We start from the raw sequence: 21,596 nt of genomic DNA, 5'->3' as shown, positions 1-21,596 counted from the left end.
GTTGGTTACTGGCAGTTATTTCTGAATAGAAACAGTTAGATTGATATAAGCCAGAGACTTGTCTGGTTAACTTCATATGTTTGCTATACCCAGTGGTGTCAGTTGCTACTCTGAGAAACAATAGTTGAGTGTGCTAGATACAGCGGATTCTCATTCTCATGATTCATGGTAATGACACTGTATAAAGTCACCATGACCAATGAATTAGTGAAGCCTGAACCACCCCTCCTTGGGGAAATACAGGGTTAGGTTCCCAAGAGCCTCTGGCTACAAAATTTTTGAGAACCAATAAGTACCTAACCTTGTTTTACATGTGTTTCTGTGTCAAGACACCTACTGTAGTATATATTGTTGATTCATTAACATTGAAGTCATGACCCAAAGTACTCACGCCTGAGAAAAGCTCATCTTACGCAAGCATTTTCTCTGTAAGGTACATCACAGATGTCTTGTGCCCAGAAACACAAGACAGCACTACGCTTGGGGGTCATCTGAAACAGCAAAATCACAAACTAAAAGAACAAAGAAGTGAAAACATGGCACTAAGTAGAAAAGGACAACTGTGTAAAGCACGAGAGCCAGACCAAGAAGACAGAAGGTTACCCTGTGCCTCCTCAGGTAGGAACAGGAAAGCTCAAATTTTTTGCCGCTCTGTGCATGTCCCCAATGACCACACAAGCACCTCCACGAATACTGATTTTGAGGGTTACAAAGAAATTTTAGCAACTGGACTGCAATTTCCACTCTCCCCTCGACAGTCCTCGTCAGCCCTGGCCTCCCTTGCTCTGTGTTCTGGGAGGCGGATGCACTAGAACCTCCAGCTTGCTCCCTGTCTTCTAGCTCCTGGCCAATGGATAGCTCAGGTGGAGACTGGAGGTCAGGAGGAGAGTGAGGGTGGGGTGGCTACTCGATGGCTCCCTCCCTGCAAGGGTGCCAGGATTGCGCCCTCCCCTAAATAAAGCCCACAGTCCTATCAGGCAGTCCCTTGGTGTAGTTTCTCTTTCTCTCCAACCTTAGTCCATAAGTCGAGGGATAGTAACGCAGCTGCTGTTAGTCTCAGGGAATTGCAATATTCCTTGTTGGTTTCCCCAAACTTTCAAAATAAGTCCCTTTATTACACTTCCCTCAATTTCCTAAGCATGCCACCTACTTCCTTCCAGAACCCTGACTGTCTGGCATAATGAGGGAGGGATCGCAAAACCACATGGGCTGTGAGGGATTTTGACACCATAAAGGATTCAGAATTCTGTAGTCTGCACAGAATCCAACTTTGAAACAAAATTACAAACAGAAATGGGATGTTCCTTTTTATCTAATCAAAAGTAGCCGGGGGGAGTCTGCCCCTGCGATCAAAGTCAGGAAACATGAACTGCGACCAACAAAAACTCATCTGAGGCCTGCTGGGAGGAGAATTATGTATTTTTAGGTAACTTCTCTAAAATCATTTAGGAGATCATTAGAGGCATTCAAATATATCTGATAATGCAGCTTAAAAGGACAATGATTTTTAAGCTATGTGTTACATACCTATTTCCCTTCTCTGGTAGAGATTTTCAACTTTCTCTTTTTCCTAGAACATCCTGATAGCTAAAGGAAAAAGGCAAGTGGCAATGTCTGTTTTCCTGGCTTTTCGAATATCATTTCCGTTCCTGGCTAGTTTCAATCTAGATGTGCAGGGCTTGCTCAGGACTTCATAATCCTGCTGTGTCACATCCTAATCATCACAGATCATGCACTATGGACCTTGTTAAAGATTTACCAACTGTATGCTTCAAGGACAGGGTGGACAATCCATATTCTGAAAAGGACTGATAAAGCTATCCCTATCACATGTTTGGCTATTGCACAGAGTGGGTGCCATTCACAAATTTTCCCAATAAAATCTACTTTATTTCACTGGGTAATTCTCTCGGCAGTAGTGATTATTGCAGCCTAGTATTTAATCAGATGAGCAAACTTGAGCTTTATTTTATCATCCCTGTGGGACAGGTTCCTGAGAATTGTTTACTTTCAAAGCTTTAATTGTTGTTGACATCACTGTTTTCCTTACTGAATTCTAAACGAATTGCTGCACCCCAAAGGTCTGACTTGGCATGGGGGACAAGGGTGGTTTCTACAAGGAGAAAATCCATTCAAGTTTCTTCTCAGGGAAAAACCCAGTTAAAACTTGCCTTGAAGTGAGGAGTTCAAAGCCAAGAACACATGGGCCCTGTTACCACAAGTGATTTCAAAGTAAAACTAAAAAATTAACATCTGTCCAGGCATTTCAAGGTGTGGAGATTGCTGAACAGTTAATGCCATGTAATAACCAGCTTGCTTTTTTATTTCGGGATACTAATAAAACTTGATCTATCTTGGTTAAAATTATTTTAATATTTAAATATGAAAAACAATATATTACCCTTCTTTCTCATGTTTTAAGTTAGAGCATTATTTGAGACTATACATTTTAGGATAGTGATTTTTAAACTTTCATCACAGAGTTTGACCTCTCAGCCTCACTTCACTATTAACCAGCTCCTCAAACTCTCCTTGGGAGTCCTGGATGGATTCCTAGGAAAGGAGGTCGAACGGTAGAACTGTCTGCTGCTCTGTTCCCGGTGTCCGGAGCATTACGTTAGTTAGTCAAAGTGTGTCAACAGCAGCTACAGAGAGAAGGGCCTTTGTCAACGCACTGGCAGGGTAAACCACAGGGGCGGAGGTTCCTGTCATTGAAAACCGCACGGGCCGGGGCACTCACCTCGTTGAAATGGACATCCTGCATGCCGACGTCTTCCATCATGGAGGCCTCCTCCTCTATGTTTGGGGTGATCACCCTGAAGGCTGTGCATCCCTGTCTAAACATGCCTAGAATCGAGACAGCAGGGGAGAGAGTGAGTTATTAACCCGTAAGTGGATGAACCGTGAGGGTTCCTCCTGCCCTGAATGTTTCTGTATTGAATGAAAAAACCGATTTTGAAATCCCCTGGGTCTCAGGCCAGCACTCCGGTGGGAGCCTGGGGACCACTGTGTGCTTTTCTTCACTTGCTTCCTCAGTTTTTCTTTTTCTTGCCCTGTTTTATTTTTCACCCACCTTTATTAAAATGTATGCAATCTTTAAACTGTAAATGAACGGAACTAGGTATTGAATCACATTAATTATAAAATAATGACCAATAAACAATAAATTTTATTTGGTAAGATGATATGTGTTCAGATACTAAGAAAAATAAAGAAGCCAAAGCCAATCAAGGAAAAATATTGGATTCAAAAATAACTATATTTCTGTCAAGCTGTCATCTCACCCAGTCCGGCTGGGAGTAACCCAGAACCTGCCCTTCCTGCATGAAGCAGTCTATAAAACCAAGATGTAACTAACTCAACAGCCACAGTGATGAGCTGAGAGGCTGACTTAGCTGGTTCCACATGGGCTGTCTGGGGTAAGGAGAGGCCTCTTTCCCCCACAGTTGGAAAGCAAGAGCACAGAAAGCATGAGTGCTTCAGGGGCCTCGGCACTCAGCTCTCTAAGGGGAGATGGAATAAGGTTGCAGCGGGGATAAGGTAATGGCAATAATGGTCCATTTTGGGGTCTCTGCAAAAATAATCAAATGAAGGACTTGAAATGTCTTTTACTCTATTTTGTGATCATTGTTTACAATAAACCAAAACAGAAGTCAAAACTTGAATTCAGACCTCCCATATTTTGGAAACAGGAGGAACCCAGAGAATTTTGAAATCAAGTCTTAAAGGAGTGGGACCTAAAACCAGAGATTTTCCTGCTAAATACTGGTCAAGGTTTCCACACGAGACTCTGCCCCTATCCTAGTCTAGACTTGCTTTTGTTTTATGGAGACAAATGAAAGCCCTAATCCAGGAGCTTCAGATACATTAACGTACAAAAAGCAAAATTATAAAAGCCAACCACCCACTTTTAGGTGACAGAGTACCCTGAAAGGTACCATTTAACTCCAGTGAACAACTCCAGGGGCGGCCAGAGGGCTTTCCTCTCCTTGCCCACTGAACGGAGAGGCAGGAACAGAAGGAGAAAGGAGAGCCAAGGCCAAGCCATCCAGGCAGAGTTAAAAAAGGAAGTCCCCACACCTCTGAGTGTCATGTGGATGGGACGGCTGGGGCCCCAGGGACCGGGCCGACCCTTGGGCTCACCTCCCCGGCGCCTCCTCTGGCAGGTGCTGTAGCTGTAGGGGGAGAGGGTTGGCTCCCGTCGGAGGGCTATGTCTGCTTCTAAACATGAGGAAATGTATTACCTGACAATAGGTCTCAACAGGAAAGCGTGCTGGTAGTAAGAGAATATGGAGCTCTTCTTGAAATTCTTTCTCCCTCAGGCTCTGATGTATGGCAAGCCTAAGACTCACTTAAATTTCATTCCAAATAGCCAGATACACCAGAAATATAGACATTCGCTGGCCAGGCATCTGTGACTGCCTATCATTTCTCACTCTGTAAACACTCCCCTCATTAGCCAGACCTGGAACTGCTGTGCTTGTCCACGTGCACACACAGCCAGATTTTCTAAGATCCTCGTGCTCCAAAAATAATTGCCGCCATTGGAGGCTGCATTGATTTTGCAATGGAAATGAGCAACTGGTGTTCAGCCAAAAGGAACACATGAGAGGATTCATGGCCACCTAATCTGGGAACAGATATGAAATGCACAAACGGGCACCATTCACTCCTTGCCCTTTCCTTCCACGGGGAGGCAAGGTTTCCAGCCAGCAAGCTGCCTCCTCACACAATAAGGCCGACTGGGCCACGGTCCAGAAAATGCTGTCTGATGAGCTCCCGTTACAACTGTCTTTTGATAGATAAATAGTTCCAGTGGGAACTATCTTAAGGGGAAAATAAAATCTTTTCAGCTCAAGATTGGCCTCACTTCACTGCAAAGCTCATTAACTAGTCTTTGGGTGATGGAGCCATTAGCAAGAGATGATAAGACAACATGCCACCCACTTTTCTTTTTGATGTTGGCATTTCTGCTGTGCCTACCAAGTCAAGCAAATGTCACGCCCGCAAGCAAAACAATAAATAGCGTACACACGTATACACACACACATACACACACACACACACACACACACACACACACACACACACACACCACAATCCCCCACATCCAAATCTTTCTCAACGGCTCCTGCTTATCTTTGCTGCTTTGTACAGTTTTATGTTCATTTCACAAAACACAGGAAACTCACCTTTTCGTGTGAGATATTCTGCCACCAGGGCTGTGACATGGACATAGCACATTGCCGCCTGCAACAAGAGACACATGCCTCAGAATCACCATTTATACAGCATGCCAAAATGCTCGCAGACAGAAATCTAAGGACTGTGTGTACTTATGTTAGATCCCAAAGCACCAACTCATGTTCCTAATAGTTGACATCTTTACCTTTGTAAAGAAGTGGAACAATTGTCAAACAGAATGGACTCCATAAATAATCAATTTTACTAATTTAAGCAATTATGGAAGTTTAAAAGTAAAAGCATGCTTCTTTGTTAATTCCATGAATCATGCCTACATGCCTTAACACAGTGGTCGGCAAACTCATTAGTCAACAGAGACAAATATCAACAGTACAACGATTGAAATTTCTTTTGAGAGCCGAAAACCGACTTCTGCACATGGGCCAAGAAGTTTCAATTGCACTGTACGTGCACGCCCGCACGTGGTATTTTGTGGAAGAGCCACACTCAAGGGGCCAAAGAGCCGCATGTGACTTGTGAGCCACAGTTTGCCGACCACTGCCTTAGCACAACCCTAAACACAGTTTTCATGGGAATAAGAACATGTCTTATAGCCTACTGTTTTCCCCATTTTACAGATGTTACCGACACACAGGGGTTAAAAACTCGCTCAGTATCACAGAGTCAGTAAATGTTGGATCTGGGATTGGGCACTTTTCCGGAGCCCACACGCCCAACTCCTCCCCACACTGTCTGCTTACTGAGACATGGCAGATCTGAACACGAGGGGGCGCTCTAACACCTACAGGGCCACAGATGGCAATGAACTCCCTCAAAAGGAGAAAAACCTATGCCCTATCAATACTTTAATAATAGGAAAATTTAATTTTATCATAAATAGAGGAATTTTAGAACTAGAGGGGATATTGGATGCAGACACTAAGTGCACTTGAATTAGCAGGCACCTGCATGAACATGGATGTTTTTAAGAGCTTTCAAACAATGCCTTTTTGTGAGATACATATCCCCTTACAATTTGGTAACTTATTAAAATGCTTACATGACTATGAAGTAACCCTGAGCCTAACACTGTTTAAATTGGCTTCTTTTTTATTTTATTTTATTTTTGTTAATGCGTACCAGTGGATATTTTTTCCACTGTTTTTTAGAGAGAGTGGAAGAGAGGATGGGGGGAGAGAGAGAAACATCAATGTGAGAGAGACACATTGACTGGTTGCCTCCCCCAGGCACCCTAACCTGGAAAGGAGATTGAACAATGGGGTTGCCCTTGATCGGGAATCAAACCTGAAACCCTTAGGTGTTCGGGCCAATGCTCTAAATCACTGAACACACTAGCTAGGGCTAATTTGCTTCTTTTAATTACTGGAAAATTTTTCTCAGAATTGGCTTCTTTTAGTGAATGGGGCACAGTTTTCTCAAAAAAATGCCCGTGGGAAGGCTTGCAGGGCTACCTCGGAGAGATCCCCGTTTTTGACATGGATCCTGGCCATGCTGTCCAGCCACGTCTTCCGGAGCTCAGGGGTGCTGGCGTAGGACTTGGCCAGACTGTACTGGAGGTCCACCAGCATCTCAGGGTCGTTCTCATGCTCCTTCATCTGGGCTGTGGCCATCAGGACCGTGCGTATCCTTTTGGTCAAGTCCTTCACGTCCGAGGAGAAGGTGGTGTGCTGAAACAGGAGTGCGAGAACACGTGGTTTTCAGCTGTGTTCGGCCTGTCCACGTACATGGTAGAGAGGAGGCAGAGTCTCGGGGGTGAGAAAGACAATGGGACCAGGCCACGCACCTTGATGAGCCTGTCGCTGTTGGCACAGTTGTTGATGATAGACAAGGACTGCTGAAATCTGGTTCCCCCGATCCCCACAACATCTGCTATCAGCTGGCTGACGGAAATAATGACCTTAGGGACACACAAATGTGAGCAAATCAATTCACCTTCAAATGCCTCCTCACCTATGCTCAGCTCCTGCCTTCAGGTAGGTTGTGCATGAAGTCAGGGCAAAGGGGTAGTTTTGAGCAGGGATCACTCCAGTGTAGGAAATGATGACTGAGTGATTTTTCAAGAAGTATTCCAGAAGGGGATTATGCTATCATTAAGTATTTTATTTGCATAGGAAAATGGTAATAAGAGAGTATAGAGGAATGAGAGGGCAGGGGCAGGGGAGTGGTCTGGAGAGATTAACTGGGGAACTTATATGTATATATGCCTACCCCATGGACACAGACAATAGTGTGGTGAAGGTCTGAGGATGGTGGATGTGTGGTGGAGGGAGTCAATGGGGAAAGTGAAAAGGGGGACATCTGTAATACTTTAAAAAATAAAGATAAGTTTTTAAAAAAGAGAAAAAGAGAATCAGATAAGCCCATACCATTTGGATGGTTACCTATCACTTTCTCTAATAAAAAGAGAGACCTTAGTATTTACCTCCTTGGCTTTTGGTATGAACTTTCAACAAGTAGACTGTCCTTTGCATTTTTGGTTAAAAGGTATACATATTAACTATGCAATGGGGGAATCTCTCTTTTTTGGGGGGTCAATGAATAGCACTGGCTTTACCCAGTTACTCAAGTAAAATGCATGGATGCCATCCTTATTCCCTCCTTTTCCTTCACTGCACCCAATCGCAGCCAATCACAAAGTGCTGTCACCTCAACCTCCTCTTCCTTCTAACCTCACCATGACTGGTCCAGAACACCAGCCTCTCTGGCTTATATTGGACTATGATTTCCCCACGGTCTCCCTAGATAAGGTCTTGACTCCCCCAATCCACTCTCAGCACTGGGGTCCAGGCAATCCCTCCAAATAGACAATGATGCCTCCTCAACTTGTTCTCACCCACATTCTCAACTTCACTATAAGGATCTTCTCTAGTTCCCTGGATGGGCCCTTTCCCCTGGGTTGCTAAGCAGCATTCATCCTTCACATCCTCTGGGAGCTTCTTCGCCTCCTTTCCCCGGTCTCCAGCCAGATGCCCCTCCTTGGGGCACTAACGCTCCTCTATTATACTAGTAGCCCAGGGCACACTGCACTCTGAGGGTGTTGGGGCTCCAGCTGGACATATATTCCGTGGGGGCCAAGAGGGGGTTCTGTTTTGTTCATGGTTGGATCCATGGGTCCTTGCATGTAGTTTGCAAACAATAAATACTTGTTTAAATAAAAGAATAAATACAGGGATGAAGAGGGCATTCCTTTATATGTTTGCAGAAAAAAAGAGTCTCTGACAAAAATACGCATGACTTTTCAGTATCTGGCATAGTTCCCAGAGCAGATAACTTGAGACATTTTAATTCTGGAGAGACAGGTGTATATTAGTAGCTGGAAGACAGAAAGGAACCACTTTGGACATTTTGTGTCTTACCTAAGATGGTTACCATGAGGCATCCTCACACAGATTCTTATAAATCTCCACTCAATGCAATTTCAGTCAGTCTCATGTTGATTCAACATGTAAATATTAATTTACCAATAGAAACACAGGCTGGGCCTAAATCTTACAAGGTGGAGGATGAAATAAACCAAACCTGTCAATGTGACTTCAAATATATCACCTCAAGGCTGACCTTGTAGTACTTACGCAGAGGTAAATCAGCACACGTGACACACACACAGTTTCCCTGCTGAAACAGAATGTCAGAGCACACTTGTATGGGAAAGCTAAACTAAACTCACTTGCAAATGTGTCCGGACAAAGGACTTCTTCCCAGTGTAGTCGAAGTTGTTCCTCATCAGGAAGTAGAGCAGCTGGGAGGCCTCGGTTCTGATGGAGCTCAGCTTGGAGTTGCAGAACTTCAGGATCTCGTAGCACAGAGCAGCACACATGTCAGCTCTCCCTTCGTAGAACGTTGAGGGAAACTAGGTGGAGCACGAGAAAGCAAGCAACCAAGTCACGGTCAGTGTGCCCTGTACCTCCGGGTGCAAGAGGAAAATGCAGGACGATCGATGATGACCTCCCTGATGAAAGAGCTTACCTTATAAATTAACGACCTCAAGGCAGTGAAGACATTTTTCAAAGCCGTTTCAGACTGATGTTTTTGAAGAAAGCACAGGTAGACGTCAAAAACTTTTTTCATGAGAGGATTATGTCCATGGTCAGCCAGGAGCTGGTTCTAAAACACACAAGGACGGCTGGATCAGTGAGACACACCAGACACTCCAGTAAGTCTCACACTATTTTGAGGCTCAAAGGTTAAATTTTCCAGGTACTAAGTAAGACAACTTATAACTTTAACTCTGTCATGAATCCTCTAAGAAAGCACAGAATCCTCTTGTGTTATTATAAATAAACCTGTTAATAAACTTATGTTTCAGAGCGTTTACTTTTTTTCTATAAAAAGAGGAATTATAAAACTTCCCAGCAAACTGTTACCACATCTTATTGTTGGAAAAAAATTTAAGGGATAAGTTTTGTTTTTTTTTTTAGTGATTCACAGATGCATTCACAGCTGGTAGGACACCTGGAAATCACAATGATCTTTATATTATGCAACACCAAGGCACAGTATTGAATTCCATCATGAGAAGAAGCAGCAATCTAATGAGCAGGAAGCGTGTTTTAATTAACTGAATATTATATAATTCTCAGCCATGAGCAACTGTTCAGCAACCAAAAGTAAAAAGGCTGCTTCCAGTGTTGGGGAACTGCTTACATGGTTTGTTGTCTGTGAGCACCACTTTCCCAGGAATCACAGTCCTTCCTAATTATGGGTGGAGTAAGGTCTGGGCGAATCTGGACGTGAGCTTTTATTTTCTCAGCGCTCTTTGCGCTGAGGGATCCAGAGGAAATGGTTCACAAAAACTGCCCAGACCCTGTTCCTGTTGTCTGAGTTGCTCCCGTCTCTAAGTTCTTCCCTCTGGAGTTGAATTATTTTCCCTTTACTCTCTCTGGTCAAAGTGTTGCTTCCCATTTTCAGGATTTAGTCTTCTTAGGTTCTGATCTCAAAACTTGCTTGCGAAGAGTGGAATTAAAGCTCACTTACACAAGATATAAATAAGCCCTCACTAAAGGGGATCAAGGACCTTTCATCCTAGGAACACCGCCCCCCACACACACCACCACCAGCTGCCTTCCTTAATTTTCTAATCAATTTCTGCCTGTCTCTCATTAATTAGAAAGTCATAGACACTAAACATTCACTAAGGCCCACAGGAACGGAGGCTCCCTGTGAAAAGACACTTATTCTGTTAGGATCTGCACATGATATCAGGGCACATATTTTTACTCTAAGAAAGAAACATGCTTTTATGAGAAGTGGAGATAAGCAAAGCAGAGAGTGATTTAGGTTCTGTTTTCCAAATACCCTTGCAAACAAACTGTTTCAATATTCATAGCATATTAATATTCATGCAGTTTCTCCTTTCTGTGCTGGAAACGGAAGCAATCATTTAGCAAGAATGAGAAGCATTTGGTTCCTAAAAACAAGAGAGTGCCTGAAGAGTCTGTCTTCATCTACTTGAATATCATTTCCCAAAACCCAAACATCAGACCAAAACCTTTTCTATCCCTGAAATGCTCCTACCATTTAATTGAGTAACAGATTCTTTAAAATTTAAAAAGGTGAATGTGTTTGTACTTAATGCTTCTTCATGGATAAATAACTTGTTTCAACCGCTACCACATTGAGACATGTTTAAGGAAAGGAGAGGCAGAGATGCCTGGTACGTTCTCATGTCTACCATCCTGGAGGGCACAGCAAAAGCCTGTTTTCCAGGTACACGCCGCCGTTTCTGCTGCTCACACACCTGTGGCACACCCTGACCAGTAAGCTTTATTATAGTTCGGGGACTTCAAGTCATTAACTGGGGAGCAATTTTATTAAGGGCATTGAAGGGTGAATGGTTTTCCTCACAGGGGCAAAAACAGTGAAGTAAAAAGACAACACACAAGGTCTTGCTGGTCCAGCGGAAGCAGCACACGAATGTAAAAGGTGGAGCTCTAACCACGAACAGCCGGTCAATACCAACCTTAAATGCCAGTGTAAACAGAGAGAGAGTGTCCAGAGTCGTGAGGCACACCTCAGTGGCAATGTTGGCTTCAAGTAACGACTGGTGAAGAACGTCTGCGTCCGAATGGCCGTAGCCTGCATGGATTACAACACAAGGTCACTGCCGGGGGCTGCACACAGAGCAGAGCAGCTGGCAGGATGGTGCAGTCACAGTCAACTTTTGATTATTTATAGAAGGCTTACTTATTTGGGGGGCCCGAGGGGGGCGCTGGTAGTTAATAATGTTCCCATTCAATGATAAGTCTTTTTCAACTCCAGAAGGGAAGGAATAGCAGCAAGCATTTATTGTGTGCTTGCTATGTGCCAGCCATAATTCTACAAACTTCACATGTATTACTTCATTTAATCCTTCCACAGCCCTATGAAATGTGTACATTATTAAACCCCCTTTGCAGATAAGGAAATTGAGGAAAGGCTAAACAACTTGTCTTAAGTCACACAGTTAGTAAACAGTACAGCCAGGAAGGCACCTGGACCAGACTCAATCAATCTAGCCACTTGGCTGAGCTGAAGGACGGCGAGAGTGGTGAGGGAGGTGGAGATGTCCAAAGCTTCCCACACAGACAGAGGCAGCGCACAGCACAGGGGGTAAGAAGATGAACCAGGGTCAGGCTGCTGGTCCCTGAATCCAGCGTGGCCACCTGCTAGCTGTGTGACCTTGGGCAAGTCATTTGACCTCTTTATCCTCATCTGTAGAGTGGGGATAATAATAGTATCTATCTCAGAGGCTGTGGTCAGTATTAAATTCGTTAATATTTGTGAAGCTCTGAAAACAGTGCCTGGCACAGAGTGAATGCTATGTAAGCGTTCAGTCAATAATGCAAAGAGCTGTATTATCAGCTAGAACCATGATTAATAATCAAGGGTTGACTGTACTGCTAATAGTATTCTACTTGCTTTAATAAAAAAAGCACAAAAGCCAGTGTGTCTGAAAGAAATGTTTAAGAAAAGGAAAGAACTTGAAGAATCATAATTTAAGTACAAACTGATATCTTCTTATGTGGCTGTAAAATCAATTTAGTACCAATAAAAATGGAGGTCGACATACAATTTGAGATATTAAATTATGAATGGTATGCATTAGCAGAAAATATAGAGATGCAAAGATGTTACAGTATTGATCTAGATTACAAAGAAAGATGGCAATATAATAAAACATCATGTAATGTCTTTCTCCAAGGAGCAAAAACAAATCAACACTTACTATGTAGGTAATTTTCTTCATACTCCAGAGAGGAGGACATTTTGTACATGGATCAGGAAAATGAAGTACAGAAAACCTACAGAATTTTCTTGAGGCCAGAAGTGGGGGAAAAACAGAAACTACACTGCAAATTCCTTATTTATGTCACATTATGAGGATAAAATAAAGTAACTAGCATGATGTTATTCTGACTTTAATAAATGTCAGCTACAGGATGATTTTTAAAAGGTACAAAAAAAAAAAGCTTTTCAAAGCTACTGAGTTGCTTTTCAAAACATGGTGAGAATACTACTGTGTGCTTTCATCCAATTCTGCTTGGCTTTTAAAAGGCGGTTGAAGTCCTGTGTTTGCGGGCTGCATTATTTTCCCACTGTGGCACAGTCCATGTGCCCTTAGTGACCCTACGTAACACACCTGGCACCATGCTAGTTCTGGTTCTTTTTATTTCTGCATTTTGGGTAAGAAATCTCCCAGAGAAAAGGAAGATGGATATTTTGGGGACTACTATGTATTGTACTGCCTTCGAAGCCAAGGCATTTCCTCATTCAGTGAGGTTTGTTTGGAAAGATTCAGAGACAATGAAAGAGGAAAACAGAATGATCACAAACTGGGGAAAGAAGGAGCAAAAAAATTACACCTTTTCTTAGACCAACCAAAACTATCACACAGCCCAGAAGGACCCTTTACCGAGGGCTGCCATTTACCCCAAATAAAGTTTTATAGTCTGGGTTAATCTATAACAAGGAACTTGCTTTGGTGATTATTTTCATTCTTTCTCTGCATGGAATTGTCTTTCTTTCTTCTTCTTTTTTTTATTTTTTATTTTGAGGTGGATATAATATTAAATCCTCCAGATAAGTAGCAATCACACTAAAGGTAAATGGCACTTTGCCAAGTTGATGTATTCTCCAAAATGCATTGGTAAGTTACAAATCTTTTGTAAAAGTCATCATTTTTTAATTTAAATGTTTAATTGAATTTATTGGTGTCCTTTCTCTTTCTAGATAACATTGGCTAAGGGTATCCAGGTGATTATTATAGATGAGGTGGCCTACACACTTGAAGAGTCCCCACAGAATTTACCTGATTTTGAAAATGCTGGCAAACGTGCAAAATTACATTTCTGAATCAAAGAAACATGTCTCAGAATCCAGGAAATGTGACTTTACAGCATTTCACTTGCCATCTTGGGTACAGACATTTAAAGCATCCAGCCCGTTTCACCTATTTTTAAATATATATTGTCCGTGCAGAAAATACTAATTTTACTTCAGAGAATACGCATGATCTGCATTTTTCATATTAATTCAGTATTCTGTATAAGAAAGAAATTTAATGATCACATATTCATTTTCCTATTCTCAATTCATAAATATCAAAGAATTTGGGGGTTAGATGAGGTCTCATATGACCGGGTGCTCACGCAGTATCTGTTTTCACACCTGCCCATACTGGCTAATGGGCATTTCAGGTAGAAAATGCTTTCCCATGTTGACCTGAAATCTAAATCTCTGCAGCTTAATCCAGTGATCTTAAACTCTTACGTTGAATTACAGAAAATACAGGTTTTCTTCAAGCATTTCTACCGCTTGGCTGCTCTTTCCCACCCCAGTGGGGAATGTGAATTAGCATGCAAATTAATTTAATATATTACTGAATACTGTAGAACATCAAAATAAATACAGTTTCTTTTCTTTTTCTTCTTCTTCTTCTTTTTTTTTTTTTTTGCAAATGCATCACTTATTTGCAAACGTTTCATGTCATTTCCCCCCCATTACCTGGTTTATATAAAATATTCTACATACAGCCATCACTCTCAACTTGTCACTTGGCACAGATCTCTTCTACTGACACACAATGAGTGCACTTTACAGTAAACTGGTCAATGTCTTAATGTTATAAACATTTACCTTTCATGTACCTGGGCAATGACCCAAACAAGCCTCTATCCTTCGAATGTTTTTAAAAGTTAAAACTATTGTCCACGAGGGGATTTGCCATTTTCATTATATTCTTTTAAAATATAAGAGTAAAGTTAAGTCCCTGCTAGAGTGACATGTGTAGTGCCTCTGATGTCTTTTCTTATGTTCTAGTAATGGGTGATAGGAAGGTATAACTTGGCCCCACTGGATTAAGTTTCTACAGTCCTTTGCTGCTCCCTGCTGGTCATGCTGAGGGCTGACAAAACCTTTCCTACTATGACAGAACAAATAAAAAATATAGGAGTAGAGGGGACTCTTCCTATTTTGATTCTTCTCTAAAATAAATTCATTTTACACTTGGCATCCTAGAAAATATCTCACAGATTATATCTATATCATATTGATTGGCCCAACAGAAAGTACTTTATTCATTGTTAAATAGGATTTTTTTTTTAAAGAGACATATATGGCTATAAATTTCCCATAAAATGCCTAGGTACAGATGTAAACAATCATGTGTGTACATATACATGATCACACATATACACATGTATACATATGGTACACACTCCCTTCTCTGTGGTTTTTGGCCGATTTAATGATTTGAATCTCAAAAAGCTAAAAAGGGAAGGGTGAAAGCCACCCGAATACATAGAATCAGAATTAGAGCTATAATGAAGACTGACTTCCCGGGGAAGATGCAAGGACTATGAGACGTCAGAACCACTTGGGAATGAGCAGGAATTGTAGGAACACAGGCGAAAGGTAAAAGAATCAGCTACACGCTGTGTATTGGGAAGGCAGAAGAAGAAACTGATTGAGAATTAGTGTCCCTGAAAACGGACTAAAGAAAAAACTCCAGGATGAAGGAGGAGAAAGGCAAGAAGGCCAGGCTCTCTGTGGGCAGCAGGAAGAGAGAACGGAGATCAACTGTGTTAACAATGTGGTTTTTGGCAGCAGAACCCAGCCAGCTGTCTCTCTCCTCCAGTTCAAGGCACCACCGCAAAGTCCATTCGTAGTGGGAGGAGCTGCGGCACATTAGTGGATTAGTTATTCGACTGTTGGTCTCTTATTTCTGTTTGTTTTCTGCGTTTCCTAAATGATTATCTTTGGAGGTGGGGCCTTAGTCTGCTTATGATTCTTTTAAAAAATGTGTTAACAGTTAAATATTTATGTCAACTGACAGGGAGGCAGTCCCTGTGTTATAAATGGTCTGGGCTAAGGCAGTGGAGCAGGTCCTGAAGCTTAGTGGAACTTTAATTTCTGTTTGTTAACTAGGAAATGAACATAACAAAACTCATTGTTTTATTCGCTTCCATCCCTTGACTGCAGAGCTAGGGAAGCCCTAACCGTCACGATGTTGGACAATCAAGGACAGCAGATGTAGCCGTGTCACTAACGCACTCTCGACAGCTCAGTCAGAACTCAGCACTAGCGTTTGCAAGCTACCAATGCAGTATGTGGCAGGCACAATACTGATTTAAATTAAGCCTAGAATTTTATAGAGGCAATGCCCATTACATTTAATGTGGTCGGGGGAGGAAGAATGGGAAGCTGCTGTATTTTGATTCCTCAGCTTTCTTACTTTGACCTACAGCTGATCCTGAAACAATACAGGTTTGAACTGCATGGGTCCACTTATAGGAAGATTTTTTTTTCCAATAAGCACTGTAAATGCATTTTCTCTTATGATTCTCTTAATAACATTACTTTCTCTAGATAACTTATTGCAAGAATACAGTATATACTATATAAAATATGTGTTAATCAACTGTTTGTGTTACCGATAAGGCTTCCAGTCAACCATAGGCTATTAGTAGTTAAATTTTGGCGGAGTCAAAACTTATACGAGGATTTTTGACTGTGAGGGTGATTTTGCTCCTGGCTCCCATGTTGTTCAAGGGTCAGCTGTATTATCAATGTAATGTGATGGGAATATTGTCTTTACTCCTGGCCTACATTAAGAAAGAGGTATGGAAGTTACAGTGAATGGAGTTCTTATGATTAGAAATGATGATGAGATATTAATAACCATGTATTAAAGACATTACTTAAAATGAGCACAAACATGGTCTAGATAGAACAATAACTAGCTATGTCATGCTTGGAGAAAAGATGGAACAATTCAGAGAACACACCACTAACGGAAATGGTATTTATCATAAATGATCATGTTAGTTTTCAAAGTGCTGCATGATTGATATCTTTTAGGTTTTCTGCTTTGAGAAACCCTTAAGAAAATGAAACACTTAAATTTTAGGAACAGCACATCCCCTCTGGTGAGTGAAAAAAAGTAAAAAATATGGGCCCACATTTTGGCAGAGTCTCTACTGTGAAGTTAGAAAGCACCAAAGTTAGGAAGGCAAGATGAACAAAAGGTCTCGATTTGCAAGTGAAGCAGCCTTTGGAAAGCAGACTTCAACCTGATTAAATCTTACCATTGTCTACAGAAATTCCAAGCACACTTGATATCTTTCTCACACTGAAAACACAGAAAAAGTCACTTTGTTATTGGCTTTTCCACACCCTCACAAATTGATTCACCGGCTTTATGGTTTCACAGCAGTTAAACATACATTCTAAGCTGGAATGTCAGAATGTGGACGCTGATCAATTACATGCATGGGATCAGGGCAAAGGACGTCTGACCCAGATGTTCTCAGACATTGCGGGGTTGGGGGGTGGAGGGGTAATGGGGGGGGATCAATGATAAATTGGCGACAGGCAATGAATCCAAATATTAAATTAAAAATATCACAGAATGTTTGGCTATCGAACCTGCCAAATTTTGTTTTAAAAACACAATCGGAGAGGTTGGGGCCAAGGGTCTAGCACTTTAGGGTCTAGTGTCGTAGTTGACCACGGTCCACATTATGTCATTCTCCTCCGAGAAGGGAACTGCGCCTTGAGCTCTTCATCCTACTTGCTCTGAGCTGGAAGAAAAGTCAGGTTGGTGATGTGGTGTGGTGTGGCCTGGGGCTCTCCCCTCTGAGCTGTCACATGAGGTGGCTGGCTGTTACGATGGTATGTCATGGGACTTACTGTGGTTAAAAGTGAGAGAGTTATCCAGGCTGCCCAGCTGCTGCAATCTGGCATGCATCATTCCTGTTCTGTTATGGGAAACAGGCAATGTCTGAGACTTTCGATCATGAACTATGGGTCCCAACCCTTCCTGGTTCCTGCAACATGAGTGAAATGGGATAGAAGCAAAGTTAGACTTGTTACACTGCAGAGAGACCGGGAGCGTTAGTGAGGCGAGGACACAGCGAAGAGCAGACGGGCAACGTGAGAACCAAGCACAGCGAGCCTGTCTGTGAGCCAGAGACACACAGGGCTCACAGCAAAGCACCAGTGACGACGGAGAAGCGAAAACCAAGCCAAAGCAGAGAACTTCCAGTTTTAGAAAGTACTTTAGAAATGCTACTTAAAAAGAAAAAAATGGAGCCCAGCTGGTGTGGTTCAGTGGCTGAGCATCGTCCCATGCAGCAAGAGGTCACCGGTTCGATTCCCAGTAGGGGGTGTACAGGAGGAAGCCGATTGATGATGTTTCTCTCTCATTGATGTTTCTATCTCTCTCTCCCTCTCCCTTCCTGTCTCTCTAAAAAAATCAATAAAAAAAAAACACATTAAAAATATTTTTTAAAAAGAAAAAAATTGAGCATCAGTCCAACATGGTGCTAAAGTTAGCGTTCTGACAACTGCCAAAACACCACAAATCTTGTTGAATTATATATGCTATTAAAGAGCAAAAAAGCTTTTAAATTAAAATAATGCATCGGAAGAAACAGAACAAACATGCAATGGGAAAGATTATATGAAGCGGTTTTAACACCTTTATTCTTACCCAGGCAGGAAGGAGAAGAGCCACACACTTTGTTAAACTTGTCAGCAGTCAAGTAAAGAAAATAGAAAAGTGATCTGGGTTAGCAATCAAACAGCTAAATTCCTGTTGTGTACCACCACCAGAGCAGATGAAAAATGAGACCAGTGCTGGAGTGACGCCTGTCCCCATCCCTTAGCCAGCCGTCTCCCTCATTGTGTTATCGTGTGGAGTAGAACAGGGCATGCATGGGATATCATCGGGCAGCATGCTGCTGGGTGATTTCAAGGTGACACAATGAGAAGGCGCAGTACTCATTAAACCAGACCACCGTGAACGGCAAACACTGATGTGTTTAAATCATCGCTCAGAATCATTTTCCCATGCAGCAGAGACCGTGGTGATTTTCTAAAAGCATGGCGTGCCTTTCCACAGAGCACGTAACAAAGCACCACCCCCAGCCCTCCACTATCACCTGCTCATCCATTTTTAAGATGGTCAAAAGATGCATACTTTTATATGCAAATATATACAAGGTACTTATGAAGTTGGAAGATTTTCTTTTAAAAAATCAAATGTATAGCCACTGAAAAATAAGTTAACAGTTTCACAAAACCCAATTTTAAAATATTTTGTTGGGGCAGAAAAATGTCAGCTTCCCACATGTTCAGCTCTCAGTCATTTTTTTCTATGTTGCATAGTTTCCTAACGCCATCTTGTGACGTAGGTGACAGTTAGTGCAGGAAGGGTGGGAAGCTTGCCTGGTTCAGTGCCTTTTTGTTACAAAACACTGCCCATCTCCACGGGACAAAGTCAAAGGGGACATACTGTATATGGATACCTTGTGTATACTTGCATTTGGTACTCAAAATCTCAAATGTAAAAATTACTGTTATGATAAAAATAAAAAAAATAAGATTAGAGAACTTTAAGTGACAACCTATTTCTATTAAAAATAGAAAATATTAATAGGAGAAAAGCATAAAATATTCTCTCTAAATTTGGTCTTTTTAAAAGAAAACATATACTTTTACTTAACATAAAATGTAATTCTGAAAATTTCTCAAATATCCCAAGAGAAGAACAATATTAACATAAAAAAGCAAAATTTTCACTCAGAAAACGTATTAAAAATCTCTTTCCTATTTCATTGCTATAAAACAAAATTATAGGTAAGAGAAAAAAATCTCAATTACAACTAAATTTTAAAGATTTTCTTAAAACAAATGTTTACCGATAATTAAACTATTAAAAACAATAGCATTAGAAAAATATGATATTTAGACCAGGACCCCATAAATACATTATCACAGAATACACAGCATGGAATAAAACACAGACACACTGAATGGCTACAGGGCAGGGGTAAGAACTTGGTAAGAACAAGATGTGCTCCGGGGAAATACTCCAAAGAAGGAGCTGCCGGGGTACCCGTCAGCAATGAGTTTCTAGCTCTCCTCAAACTCAATGCAGAACCAAGAGTTTATTGTGGGACAGGGCAGTGTGGGTTTATGATACTCCACAAAGCGTTCTGGTTGGGTAAAAACAAAGGGCACGGGTAGCTCACTTAGAAGTAGAGGAGAAAAGGCTCAATTTTAGAGTTTTGTGCAAGTCCAAACACATTTGAAATGGACTGAAAACATTCTCTCATTAAGGAAAAAGGAATGTGGTTAGATGAGTAATTAGTATCTTTGTAGTTGGAAGACGGAATGCTTAAAGAAATAAAAAAGACCTTTGAAAGTAAAACAGGGAAAGAGAAATAATTGGGGAAGGAGAAAAGAGCCAGAAGACACGTCAAGGGGAAGTGGGAGAGGAGGAAAAGAAGACAGAAGGAATAGGACATGAGGGAGAATTTGGAAGCAAGGCTAGAAGTGTAGCAACAGGCCACAAAGGAGGATCTTTCCAAGAGACATGCATGAGAAAAACGAAACAGAAGGAATGTAGGCGAAAAATGCAAACAGATTTGATGGTAGCAATCCAAAAACCTGCCAACTGTCTTCATGGCTGTTTATGAGAATCCCAACTGCCAATCACCACAGATGACAATTCCCACACATCCAGATCCAAGTAATACAGAAAATGACATAATACTTGAAGCTGAAACCCCCACAGTACCTGGCTATATATCGCTTCCCCATGTACTGGAACTGGTGCAAGCAGACTCTGCAGACAGGATGAAAGATTATCAGGAAAACATGAAGATAAAATTATTTTCAATGCATTGCTTTATTTAAGTCCATCAACAATAACACATTCAATAAATTCTTATTAGCCCCCTACTTCAGGTTGTCAGGAATTCTCTGGAAGGCCCCTCTAAACCAAGATAAAATTTCTAACCTGCAAAGGAGGCCCCTTATTATGCTGCTGCCAGAATTGTGGTGGGCGGTGAAAGCCACATGGAAGAAAGGCTTCGGACGCATAGGCCTGTCCATCCACTCAGGGTTCAGATGTTGACCCCAGGCAGTGTGCCTTAGAAACCACCATGGAAACTGTATGCCCTACTGCACTGCTCTGAGTTACTTATCTGTCCTCATTCAAATCTATGTAAGGAGCTCTCTCTTTTGGCTTAAGTAAATAGACTGGCCCCTTACAGACATCGTTTTTTGTTTGGTTTTAATATACCCATAATATTAATTTTTTAAAAAGCATATATTTAATAAGAGGCAGTTAAAATAATGTCCAGTAAGTTCTTCTGATGCTGAATTTCGTCTCACCAAGTGACAACTCCCACCTTTAATCATCAGAGAGAACAGTCATGAGACTATGAACCAATTAGGGTTCCAACTGAGTTTATGCAAATTCATTTCGCAGCGAATCAGGATCCCACTAACAGACATAAAACTACTTATAGTTATGATTTACCCAATGATTGTGAATAATCAGAGTACTGCAGAAATAATTTTTTACTGCAGAAACAGTAATGTGTTTGACTGTGGGGTGTTGCCTGAGACCCTGCTGAGGTCTTATGGAGTTTACTCTATATGCAAATTTTTCAAAAATCCAAAAAAATTCTGAATTTTGAAAATCATCTGGCCCCAGCAGTTTTGGATAATGGATTGTGGATTCGTGTAATGATCTTAAAGAAAATCAGAAACTTAGACTAAAAAGAAAAAATGAGATAACATATGTAATATGTAAGATTTTACTTATCATACATTTAAAAATTATAGCAATTTTTCTATCTCAGTTTCTGCATCTATTTGAGATAATTTAGACTCAACTTAATGCAGCATCCACCCAACTTGGCTAATACATTTTCTATTATTTTATTAAAATGGCTTATACATTAGAGAACTAGTAGTTACCTCTTATAACAACCACATATATAATAATTTAAGGTTGGTCATTGACCATTGAGTCCATAAGCTCCTGAGAACAGGTGCTGGGATCAGGTCCAGGAGAAATAGCTTAAGAGTATGGATGTGCATTCCTGGTTCAACTACAC

General features: G+C 41.4%; 1 protein-coding gene across 30 annotated transcripts in view; it reads right to left on the bottom strand.

Annotated features, from left to right (window-relative positions):
* DOCK9 (dedicator of cytokinesis 9) overlaps window positions 1–21,596 on the bottom strand; it is a 281,552-nt gene that overhangs the window by 27,237 nt on the left and 232,719 nt on the right. For 11 of the 30 annotated variants that reach the window (XM_080662392.1, XM_080662395.1, XM_080662391.1 and 8 more), the window contains 10 exons: window positions 20,267–20,314; window positions 17,374–17,441; window positions 11,165–11,280; window positions 9,172–9,309; window positions 8,873–9,055; window positions 6,989–7,102; window positions 6,657–6,872; window positions 5,193–5,250; window positions 4,144–4,221; window positions 2,741–2,847 (listed from right to left, as the gene is read on the bottom strand). In XM_080662392.1, coding sequence (XP_080518518.1) covers window positions 2,741–2,847; window positions 4,144–4,221; window positions 5,193–5,250; window positions 6,657–6,872; window positions 6,989–7,102; window positions 8,873–9,055; window positions 9,172–9,309; window positions 11,165–11,280; window positions 17,374–17,441; window positions 20,267–20,314 — 1,126 coding nt within the window. Of the gene's footprint in view, window positions 1–2,740; window positions 2,848–4,143; window positions 4,222–5,192; window positions 5,251–6,656; window positions 6,873–6,988; window positions 7,103–8,872; window positions 9,056–9,171; window positions 9,310–11,164; window positions 11,281–16,769; window positions 16,814–17,373; window positions 17,442–20,266; window positions 20,315–21,596 lie in introns of all 30 variants that reach the window. The other 19 variants (XM_080662401.1, XM_080662405.1, XM_080662399.1 and 16 more) reach the window with 3 other exon arrangements.

The sequence above is a fragment of the Plecotus auritus genome, assembly GCF_963455305.1.
Source record: "Plecotus auritus genome assembly, chromosome: 3".
NCBI classification, from domain to species: Eukaryota; Metazoa; Chordata; class Mammalia; order Chiroptera; family Vespertilionidae; genus Plecotus; species Plecotus auritus.
This window is presented reverse-complemented; position numbering and strand designations above follow the sequence as displayed.